A 12,672-nucleotide genomic window follows, 5' to 3' on the forward strand; every position below is an offset into this window, starting at 1 on the left:
AACATTCAAATATTCAACAATCAAATATTCAATACACACATTTTAAATATATTTTTCAACAGTTTAGTATTTAATTGTATTTATTGCAACATATGTATCATAGCATAAGTTTCTAAACTATAATCACAAAAATGGAAATAAACCACACAAGCAACTCGGAAATCATGACACCGTTGGATGGCTAGTTTCCATATCTTTATTGTCAGTCTATCTTATACAAGAATTTTGATACATAAAATTTTATGTGCAGATTCAAAAAATGAATTCAGAGTGCTATTTCGACGTTTTAGCGTTTTTTCCATTTTAAGTCCATAAATAACAATTTCATTTTTATATTGTAAGTTCATACTCGGTTTGTTCTTTTTTTTTTCTTTTTTTTTGGAAGAAGATTAATTTGGCTTTTATGCTCAACAGAATCTTCGATCCTAAAGAAAAAAAGACAAAGTTCACATAGTCTTGAAAAATATTGAGATGAAAAGCGAGAAAAGACAACCAACCAGTCGCAACCTTAATCACTAAAAAAGGTCGAGTAACAAAGACATATTACCAAAGCATCTGCATAAGAGCAAACGGAAAAGATGATCATCAAAACATTCTCCTTTCCCAACTAATAATACTGGTACCAATAGCTAGAGTAATAAATTTATTCGCACTGCATTCATCTAGTAACTCGTTTCTGTATCGCTATACTTTCTTTTTTTCCTTATTGATTGAAACCCAGAACCTGTGATTTGTAATGATAAAAAAGAAATCGCAGTTCCTTGGTTTACAAATAATGAATGAATCAACCATTTAGATGGCGAACTCGATGACTACATGTATAAATTTACCAACATATCTAAGGGCCGAGTTATGGCCTACTGCCCGGCCTATCCTGTATCGAAGACCTGCGAAATGAAAAGAAGAGCCAAAACCATCAGTGCAATCTGTATCGAAGACCTGCGAAATGAAAAGAAGACCCAGAATGGTCTGTGATAGAAATAAGAACCAAAATAGATTTTCAAGGAAACAAGTCTTTTTCAGAACCCACATATTCCATCTTTCAATCGCAACATCAAGATAAAAAGGTCAAGAATGTAGCAGGATTTACCACCCTGTGAAGTTTAAATCTTCAAACTTCAAATCCAAGAGAGCATGCTGACAATTAATAAAAAGATATTCTTATTCCGCAGCTAATTATTCACAGACATGCAGTCAGAACAAACATATTTAATATAGCTGAAAAACTGTGGGATTATGCTAAAGCACAGAAAATTTATGTGAGACAATGGTGGAGGACGTAAGGGTGAGAACACTAACCAATCGTTTGTTTTCTCAGGCTACAAAATTTGCAAGTAGAGCATGCAACACAGCCCAATAGATTATGATACCAAGCCGCAGAGCTGGTCGCCGCATTAGGGCCCGATCGCACGACACCCTTGCAAAGTTCATAGAATTGATGATATAGGAAGGAGGGCCGGAGGCTGTGAACACAAAACACATGTGTGTGTGTGTGCATCTTCAAGAAAATAAAAGATATCATGCATACCACAAGCCATCAATCATGTCTGATACTGGTCTTGTGAACCGAGGGACAATTTTTAACGTAGTGAGTGACTTGAAACCATGAGCTGAAATTGAAAGAGAGAGAAAATCTATTAATTGTTGCAAGTAGTTGAACTTGCAGAAAAAGATAAATCGATTTACAAAGTGAGGCCATTCACCTTTATCATCATCATCCAACTCTAACCTGTCATCACTGTGATTCACATCTATTGCTATGGCAACTTGATCATTATTGGTTTTCCGCAAACTCCGAACTTGAGGTGCAATGGTCCTTGGAGAGGCCCTATTGTTTGTCTGTGTTGACAAGCAGTAGAAATCAATGCAACGAATAGAACATGTGATTAGCGATATAAAAAAAGGCAAAAAAAGTAGATATCATTAGATCTATGGAAACTAAGGGTACATCAAATGTTGTTTTTCAGACCATCTCATTAATTGTAATGACTTGCAAAATTCACAGAGTTCGACAAGGGAAACCACAAAATCAAACCTTTAGTTAATTGGTAAGGACAAAAAACTTAATATCATAGTCACCCAAAAACTTGGTCACCAAAATTCACAGAGTTCGACAAGGGAAACCACAAAATCAAACCTTTAGTTAAATGGTCAGGACAAAAAACTTAATATCATAGTCACCCAAAAACTTGGTCACTCACTAATCTAAATGCCAAAACATGTGTACAACACCTAGAATATTGATGGCATCCTAAGAGCATTGTATTCAAGTGCAATGGGAATATCACAAAAAATCTGACTACATGAAAACAACCCAATTTTTGGTAACTTGTGATGCTTATCAAGACAAGACAGTTGAGCAGTAGGACCAAAACAAAGCACTTTAATAAGTAAACAACGTACAATTGGTTCAACTTCAACTATCTCTGAAGTCGTTCTCGTTGGCCTTGCAGAATCTCCAGTGCCTTGGAGCATGACTATTTCAGATTCTTTATTACGTAAAGAATTTTCAAGATACTGTTTTTTTTGGGCCAATTCTTCGACTTTACTCCTCTCTTCTTGCAATAGAACGTCACTATTCTTGGCCATTAAACGAAGATTTTCTAATTCCGATATCAAAGCCGTAATCTGCTTCCTTAACACCTTTTTGTACTCATTAACCTGGTAACTTTTTATATCATCAGATGCTCCATCATGTGACTTTTCTGGAGAAATCAATGTGTCTAGCCATGTTAGCAAATCATGAATTTCATCAGAATTCTTCTTGCTCGTCTGGGTAACATTTAGAGCATCATTTGTGCACCGAGTAACCTCTTGTCTAAGAAATGAGATTTCTCCATCTCGCTCTTGCAATTGGGACTGCAGATTCTCAACCTCAGATAGGAGATTTTCAGAAAGAGAATGAAGTTCGTCAAACTTGCTCACAGTAACAGAAAGCTTCTTCAACTGTTTTTGTGCGAGAAGCTTCAAGATTCTCCAAATATTGGTTCTTTTGTTTCAATTCATTTTCAAGTTCTCCAATCTTGTTTACAAGGTCTTCCATTTGTGACTCCTCTTCATCAAGTGCTTGCATCAATTCCTCAGTTTCTGCAAGACAATAATGAATTTTAATGATGAGAGGTTCCTCTGCAAGGACATAAGAATCTTTAAAAAATACAAAGCAAATAAGCCACACCACAGACCTTGTTCTTTTGCAGCCAGTGCATCAGTCAGCGAGTTAAGTTTCTTCTGCAAATCCAAGCAGTTAATTTCCTGATCTTGTAGTTTCTTCAATCTCTGTTCCAGTACCTTACAATCATCTTCCTTTGCATCAACTTGCCTTTGTAAATCATGGAGCTGAGCCCTTGCTTGCTGAAGATCATGCAAATAATTTTTGGCATTAGATTCAGCTTCCTTTATCTGGTTAACAAGCTCCTTACATATTTTCTCTCTTTGAATATCCTTCTCCTGAAGCTCTTTCTGCAAATTCACAATCGTATTCTTCATCTCCCTCTGGCCAACTTCGTTCAATTCAGTTTGCATGCTCGTGCAATCCCTCACAGCCAATAAAAGTTTGTCACGTGTGCTCCTGATGCCATCTGTGGTGTAGAGGTGAATGTCATCAAAAATCCGAAACTTCAAGTTCCTTTCGGCATCTCTTGATGCCGAACAATTCCCATCCACAAGGTCTTTCCACCTTTCAATTTCAAATATTGCACCAACACAAGCCTCAGAAAGCAAGGAAACATTTTCATGCAGATGATGTATTTCTGACTCGCTCTCTATGGCCGTTGATTCCAACTGCTTAACATCTCTCCTGATAGACTCATTCAACTCCTTTTGAGAAAAAAATTCTCTGTGGATGCCCCTCATCACTTCAGACAGATAGCAGATTTCGTCATGGAACATGAGCGAATGTTTATGAAGTTGCTCATTAAGAGAACCAATTTCTGTCAATAAACTCTGCACGACAATAAAATTATGCTCAGGCATCTTATGCACCAACGAAGAATGGTTCCGCAACAGAAAAATCAATTCGAATCATAATGGAAAATGGTAACACTCAACGAACTACAAAAGATATAATCGCATAGCTATACAGTTGACTTCATTCCGATGCCACGGCAACGAGGACTTAAATTAATCAACATCAGTAAGAAACATTAGCTTGCACCACTAGAAGCTTTGGTGTATTTTCAGTAACAGTTTTAATTATATTCCACTTCCAGACTGGCCTACGGCTCCATTTTGGGGGGCAAATATGGAAAAATACATCAGGTTTTCGCCAAAGAATTTTCGTGTGTTTTCTTTTCCATGTTCTAGTATAGCTAACAAATAAATCCCACATGAAACAAACATCATCTCTTGAAGAACAATAAAGTTCTATGCCACTTCCATTTATTTACTTCAGTGTTGAAGCTCATCTCTCATCCTCTCTCCCCTCCTACACAAACACCACCGTAGAAATCTGAAAACGTGACACCAAGGTTGTTTTCTTATCAAAATCTTTAGTCAACAAAGAGAAGAAACAACACTTTCCTGAAGCCTAATGAATTATACAAAACTCGGAAACTTATAATTTTACAGATTTATAAATTCAAGAAATTGCAATTTGAATCATTATCTCCCTATTTTATCATTATTTTGCCACACTGTCACAATGCAAATTGTGTAATAAAATTAGAAGTGTCGTCATGTCAAACTTCCTCCATTCTTTTTTCCTTTTTTGGTAAAAGAATTTGTGCTCGATATGGAGCATCTTAGTTGGTAATAGAAAAAGAATGTAAGGTCTTTTTTTATGACAATAACATAAAGCGTATAAAAACGACTTATCAAAACCCCTTTACCTTGTTTTCTGATTCATTTGAATTTATGCCATCTGTGGAAGGAAATAGAGCACTCAAATCAAAAGTATTGCTGGATTCAAACACAGATTTCATGACGTTTGCCATATTGTGCAAGACTTCCCGATCTTTGGAAAGAACATCACCCAGTCCACTTTCGAAGGCAAAAAGACCCTCTCTCAATTGATCCACTCCAGAGCTAAGCACCGTAACTTCAGACAACTGCCTTTCCTTCTCCTCTACGAGAGAAGATAACTTTTCAACTCTGGCAAGAGCTTCGTATTTGGCATCTTCAGCTGATTCCTTTTCCTTGAAAATTTTTGAAAGTTCACCAGCAGCTTTTGAAAGCTCTTCCTGAAGGACATCACTTCGTTCTTGAACATCATTCAACTCCGCAAGCAGAAGTTCAGCAGCTCTTTTTGATTTTCTTGATTCTTGTTCCGCAAAGTTTAAAGACGTACGCATATCATGGAAATTAGTCTCTATTTCCTTTAGCTTCTCAATCGGATTCCCGGAATTTATAGCCAGACCAATATCAACATCACCCAATGCATCCAAAACACTGTTCAAGGTACCCTCTTTCACCTGCAAACAGCGGTCAGTTTCTGCCAGGCGACTCATGAGGGATGTATTTTCAGATTCCAGAACATGTACTCTTTCCTGCAGAGTGGAAAGCTCATTGATCCTTGCCACATACTCAGAAATTGTGTTTTCATTATGACTGATCTCAGACTTGAGGTGTTCGACCTCAGTGTTTAGCTCTTCTATCACTTGCTTCATACCATCTCGCTGCTGCACCAAGGACTTCCCTTTCCTAACCGCAACATTTAATTTCTCTCTGAGAGAAGCTGACTTGTGTTCCTCTTGATTAAGTAGTTCTCGCAATTCATTCTTGTTACTTTGCAGTTCCTCAACTTCCTGGACTAAAGACTGATTTTTCAGCACATAGCTATCTTTCTCATCCTTCAGGCAGTCAAATTCACCCATTAAATCTTCCATCTTTTCGCTCAGAATCGCTACCTCCTTATCATCAGGATTTCTTGAAATTTGAGACACCTCACCTTTTTCAGTGACATGAACATCAGTATTTTCCGAGTTAACAGGCTTCCCAGATAATATAATTATATGTTTTTCTACAAATTTACTTAAAAGTTCTTCGAAAGATTTGATTTCTTCCTGACCATCAGCCAGATCCTCTGAATTAGAATCCCGGAGAGCATTCTTAACCAAATCTTGCATTCTGTTCATCATACTCTCAATGCGATGAATTTCTTTTTCTATATGTAGCTTCTGACCTTGCAATATACTAACTTCATTTTGAAGATTTCTGTTTTTCATCTCAAGATCAAATGTCTTCTTTGAAGTTTCAGTATTTTCTTGACACAATAACTCCAAGTCTCTTGATAAAATTTCTCTCTCCCTGCAAGTTTGCTGGAACGCTGCATCAAGTTCAGATATTCTTCCATGTGAATCTCGCATATCAGCTGTCAAGGATCCACAGTGACTCTCCAAATTATCAATCTTCTCTTGGAGTGAATTACACCGACTCTGAGCCTCCGCTAATACCCTTTCAAACCACTGAATCTTATCCTCTAGTTCCATGGACCGCATTTGAGAAGGCATATCTATCCGGTCGAAAACTTCTTCCCATCGCAGCACGAGGTTGTTTCTCAGCATTAATGATTGTTCAAGCATCTCATTTTGCTCAGCCAAATCATAAAACTTGCTTTGCAATTCTTCGTATCTTCTTCTTAAGTCATCACCAGAATTTAAATTTAGCTGCATCTCATCCTTCAACCCATCTGCACCAACAAATCCAGTATCGGAATATGAACCTCCTCCCACTGAGCTTCTCTGATCCCATTCGCCAAGATGAGCAGCATTCCAGTAACTGACTTAGCTAACCAATCTATCTTCTCAATGATATCTCTTGCATGAAAGTGCTCCGGTAGCTCAAGATCTTCTAGAATCTCCTCAATTCTCTGAAGGACAGAATCTTTAAGAAGAAATGATTCTCTTAGAGCGGTAGAAGAGTTACGGATGTATGAGAGTTCAGATTCCAGAGCTTCCATCCGCTCACCAGCCTCAGAGTAGAGCTTTAATTTTGTTTCGAGGTCATGAAGAACGGTATCTTTAGTCAACAACTCCTGGGAGCATTTATCTAGTTCTTTGGACGTCTCAGATAAGGATTGTTTCAGACTGTCTCGTTGCAAAATTAGACCTTTCCCCTTTGTAACAGCTATACCAAGCTTCTCTCTTAGGGATGACACCCGATGCTCCGACTGTTCAAGCTCAGCAACCATCTCTTGTATTTTAGAATTAAGAGCAACTATATGATCCTCAGCACTCCTCAAACTCTGCTTGAAAACAAGATTTTCATTTTCATACTGCACCAGAGTAAAGTTTAAGCCGTCTACTTGTCCCTGTAGAGATGAGGAAAAGCTAAAACTCTGCTCAGCTTCTTTGTATTTTTGAACAAGTAAGCATATCATAGTCTCCACGCGTGCGGTAGGATCATCAGCATAATTTTTTGTCCCCTCGGTCACCACAGATTGTTCAATATCTTCAACCAAATCTATTAAGGTATTCAATTTATCGCATTTTTTCTCAAGTGCATCAATTACTCTAGCACCAGTCATCAACTCTGAGTTAAGTCGTTTGTTAGCAGACTCAAGTTGCAATCTTTCACCAAGAAACCTTTTAAATTGGTCCAAGAGAACACTGAACACTTCTGGATGTAAGATATCTAGACTTTTATCATCTTTCATATTTTTCTCTGTTCCACTGCTAACAAGTTCACTGAGATCACTATGAAGTCTGTGCAAGGTAATTACAGCCATCTCGGATTTCCCTTGCAAATTACTCCATTTCTCAAGAAGATCATCATAGGCATTTGATGCCACTTGACGGTCTCTTTCAGCAGCTTCAAGTTGTCCATTCAAATCTTTGATCACTTTGATGGCACCAAAAGCAGAAGTTGAAATGCGACTAACAACACTAGATTCACTATTGGCGGCTGCTACTGAAGCAGAGTCGAAAGTCTTGATGGTAGAATCAAGCTCACCAGATGCCAGAAGAACTTGAGCAATAACAGATTTCCACTCTTCTTCAAGAATTGTTTCCCTGTCGACCAATTCTGTCTGGAAAATTTTAATTTCATGGGAAATAGAAGCAGTTATATCATCTGAATCTCTGTACATCTCGTCCAACTTGTTCTGTAAGTCACTGGTTTTGGTTTGGAAGTCATTTAGCTTTTCCCGAAGCCGACTATTCTCCAATTTCAAAATCAGTTCTTGCTTCTGCAAGGCATCACATTGAATGAGAAGATCACTCTCTTTTGCAAAAGCATGACACGTATGCTCTCTCATAACTTCAAATACAACCTTATGTTCTATTATTGATTCTTCCACCAGATCAGTGTGCTTTCTCAGATAATCATAGTTGCTCATGAGATTTGTGACAGCATGTAGTTCACTCTTCCTTACTCCAACAAAGACTTCAGTGGCATTCTCGGCATCCAGAATTAATTCCTTAATCAATGCTCCCAGAGTTTGTACTACATTTTTGGTCATCTTGTATGGATCTTCAGTCTCTTGATCTGCAGATGAAGCAGGTTCCACAGGATGGTCGTCAATCGGATTCTTTGACTCAAAAGCTTGGATAAGCTTTGAAACTCCAGGCGCAACAACTTTATCATTAGACCTACTCAAGGATGCCGCATGCAAGTGCATGCCTTCAATTGCCTTCTCAAGATTTTGCAAAACAGCTGCAGCATCCTCAAAGCGCTTTTTCAGTGCCGTGAAGCCATATGAGTCATCATAAAAATTCGACTTCATATGCTCCATAGATGATTTGTCAAGATGCCACACAGACCTGGACTTCTTCATTGGCAGCACTTCACTTCTGATGCTGTCATTTGCAACTTCTTCAAATCCTCTTGCTCGTTCAAAATCTCTTGTATTGGACTTGTAAAACTCCATATTAGTTTTAAGAGTTTCATTTTCTTCACTGAGATTATTAATTTGAATTCTTGCCTTTTTCAGGTCATCCACAGCCTTACTGCATTCTGATTTAAGACCAGCTTCTAAAACTTTGATCTCCATAAGCTCATGCCATTGTTTTTCATACTGACTCAAGATACTTTCTCTCTCTTCCTCATACTTGTTCTTGTCCTCTGTAATGGATGTGAGATTCCAATGTAAATTGGAGATCTCCGCTTGAAGAGTCACCATCAAATCATTGCATTCAGTCAATTCTTTCGACAAATTCACATTCTGGAGGACCGCTAACTCTCTTTCCTCTTCTAACTTCATTCTCTCTTCTGATGATGAGATGAAGGTCTCATGTGAACGTCTGTTGTCAGCTTCAAGAGATTCCAACGTTCTCTTGTGCTCTATCAGGTCAGCAAGCAGAGTATTTTTTTCAGACACTAAATAATCCTTTTCCTCGTAAAGCTGCCTCATGTCATCTCTCAGCGAAACCTCATTTTCTGCTAATTTGTCATTTTGCAAGTGCATCGACTCTAAAGAAGCTTTGCACTCAGCTAATTGTCCAATCATATTATTTTTCTCAAGTAATATATTTTCTTTATCTTCCAATAGTTTCTTTGTCCCCTTGTTCATCATTTCGAGCTCCCCATTATATCTTTCAGTTTCAGCCTGCAAGGATGCTATTAAATTCCTGCAATCAACCAGCTCCGAAGACAGGATGGACATGTCCTTTTGTGTCATTTCAAGTTTACCTTGCAGCTCATTAGCTTTCGCCGAAACAGCCTCAACCTCAGCATTTGAAACATAAAGATTCTTCTGAAGTTCTTCCCTTTCAGAAACAACATGCAGCAGTTCTTCCCTACATTGCCCAATTCCTTCCTCCAGGATTTCATTCTTTCCTTGGATTTCAGTGAGCAAAGCATTAGACACAAAGTCTTGATCAATTGATTTCTGGTGCTCGGAAAGCTGTAAATGAAATGCATCTCTGACAAAACTTGCCACATATAATTCTTCTTTGAGCCTCTCAACAGTGTCATGAACTGCAGTATTGCCGGCATCTCTGAATTTCTCAGGAGACATTGACATGAACAAGAACTTGAAATCATCTTCATCAAGGATATGTAATATTTCTGCAAGCTGGGAAAGTTTGATCAAACCACCATCTAGTCCAGATGATAAATCCACTACTGTGCATCCTTTTGATATGGCAGTACCATAATTTTTGGAATCAAGACGTCTTTCTTCAATAACCTCAGGGTTCACCTGAGTGCCTTGGTCACCACCATAAACACCCGATACATCAAACATTTCTTTTTCCTTCTCGTCTGACAAACCAGATGATACATCCTCCCCCATGAGACCACTCACCTCAGACCTCACAGTTGACACTATCACTGACTCCGTTAACTGATGAGCGCCAACTGAATGGTCATCCCCCTGCTGAGATTCTTCTGCATCATTGTTAGTAACAACAGTTAATGAAGCATTGTCAGGCTCAATGAGCCGTATTGCCTTGTCTGCATTCTCAGCAAACTCATTTGGAGAAATACCACTATCTCCTTCAATCTGCGCTGCCATGCCTCCATCAATTTGATTTTCACTGGAACAGCTAACTTCCTGCATTACGCATACCCACAAAAATTATAAGTAACTTAACAAACAAATCAATGACAATTGCAAAGGTAGCCAGTATCGATGGTGAAGGAACAAACCTACAACGGTTACCTGCTCTTCTGAATGAGGTCTCCCCAGTTGAGAAGTAAAATCGGTGGGCATGGGTATTCCGGAATCTGGAGAGTTTTCTATTGGAGTAACTGTGTTTGGACAATGTGACACAAAATATTTTGCATCCTCAGGAACCAAAGAAGAAGATCTGTCTGTCTGTAGTATCTCAGAATCAATATCACATGCATCACCAGCACTTTGATTCAACCTGGTATTATTTACAAAATCTTCAGACTGAATCTCAGCACTCTTTGTGGGGGAAGCTTTGTCAAGAATAACAGCCTCTCCTGAAAGTTCATCAGTGGAAGTAATGGTATCATTTGCCACTAAATTCCCTCTAGCAACTATATCTGAGTCTGACAAAGCGCTAGTGTCTTGGGTACCGTGATTAGATTTTTCTCCATCTCCGACATTTCGAGGAGTTACCGCAGCTTCAGAGGCAGCGTCGACACTTACATCATGTGCAGATTTACCAGCTTTAGTAGCTTTACCTGTAGACTTACTATTGCTCCCTTTATTATCCTTCTTTTGCCTGAACTTCTCAAGCTGACAAAAAGATTTTGCACATTAAATCGAAGTGCATATGACAGAAAACTTCCTAAAGATCATAATCATTTGACTCAGAAAATATCCATCATCAGTGACATAGCCTGCCCTGACAAGTAAATTACTAATTTAGAGACTTCACAGTTTAAGATAGTGGATCTACGTTTCTACACATGAAATGCCCCAACAGTTGCCATTAAAAGCATAAAGTCTACAATATACATGTCCAGCTCTTTCGACTACGCAACATTCAATTCTAATTTTAACTTGTGCATACCTATAAATCTTTAACAAAGATTCCACTGGAAGAACAGCTTCTAATGGAACGTCGATCAACTGGCTACATGAACATTGACTTTAAAACTTCATGCAAAGCTGCTGTAGATATTTTAACTACTAGCCTCACAAAATTTCCAATTTAAAATGCACAAGATAATAATTTCGGCAAGCACGACTCAAAAAACCAACAAATTACATGAATGATTTTGCTCTCCAACCTTAGAATCTCGCTCCGCCGTCTATTTGCAGAGGGAAAATGTCGGATGCACGTGAGTTAGTTTGCATCTTTAGTTTCCTAACTACTGTATGAAGAAACAAAACTGATTTGTTTCAAGAACGAAACCACAAATAAGAAGCGTCAATTTCCTCTGAATTTTCCACCAAGAAAACAAAACCGACAATTCCAGCATATGCAGACCACACAATCTTTAAAAACAAAGTCAATTAAAAATAATAAAAAATTTATTGAAGCGCGACAATATACCAAATGCCATACATTTCTTCATCCAAGCCTCAGCACAAGTTTAGTTGAAAAACTTGCATGTGCCTTAAAACCAAATAGAACGAAAAAAGAAAAGAAAAGGGGAAAAAACCATCTCTTTGACAACTATAACGAGGAAAATAGTACCTTTTTACGGCCAGCGGCAAGCAGATCGGTACGGCTCTTATTCTTGTCCATCCAATCCGATTCAATCCACTGTTTCACAGTCTCAACAGCTCCCCCATCACCATTAAACTAAAATCGATCTCCACTTTAAAATTCCCCAGAAAATAGAAAAAAATCAAGATATAAATTCCTAACTACTGTAACAAATTACACAGAATTTGGTGTCAATTTCAGAATTATAAACGACTAAATCGTAATTATACATAAAAATAAATCCATACAAAAACGAATTGTCAGTCGGGTCGGTAGATCGAATTGCCAAAAACTCTTGGATGTGAAGCAATGTTAGACTTCAGAATTCCACAGCGATCAACTCACCGAACAAGTAGGAGAAAAGGAAACTGTGGCATACTAGTTTGGGCCTGATTGAGGCAGATTACCGGCCCATGTGTTAATTGAGTCCCACAGATTATTACTCCATATCCTGATATTTTAAATTTATAAATAATTGCATTATTTGTCACTTTGAATTTTTAATTATATCACAAATTCAATATTTCATAGAAAAATTTAAATTGATTACTAAATTTTAAAATAATTTTTACTTCGATGGTTATATATATATAATGTTAATATTGCTTGATCAAATGCATGCTCATACAAAGAATAAAATAAAAAATAAATCAAGAGATTAATTTAAAAA

General features: G+C 37.8%; 1 protein-coding gene across 1 annotated transcript; it reads right to left on the bottom strand.

Moving 5' to 3' along the window:
- Positions 1–543: 543 nt before the first annotated feature.
- Positions 544–12,363, bottom strand: LOC142532184 (uncharacterized). Its single transcript, XM_075638462.1, is given in 11 exon segments — positions 544–887; positions 1,300–1,417; positions 1,529–1,610; positions 1,704–1,839; positions 2,404–2,946; positions 2,948–3,087; positions 3,183–3,942; positions 4,827–6,697; positions 6,700–10,429; positions 10,538–11,083; positions 11,991–12,363. Coding segments are annotated over 10 exon segments (7,962 nt in total). The 5' UTR covers positions 12,042–12,363; the 3' UTR covers positions 544–887; positions 1,300–1,314.
- Positions 12,364–12,672: the final 309 nt, after the last annotated feature.

Source organism: Primulina tabacum, chromosome 18, assembly GCF_025594145.1.
Source record: "Primulina tabacum isolate GXHZ01 chromosome 18, ASM2559414v2, whole genome shotgun sequence".
In the NCBI taxonomy this organism is placed as follows: Eukaryota; Viridiplantae; Streptophyta; class Magnoliopsida; order Lamiales; family Gesneriaceae; genus Primulina; species Primulina tabacum.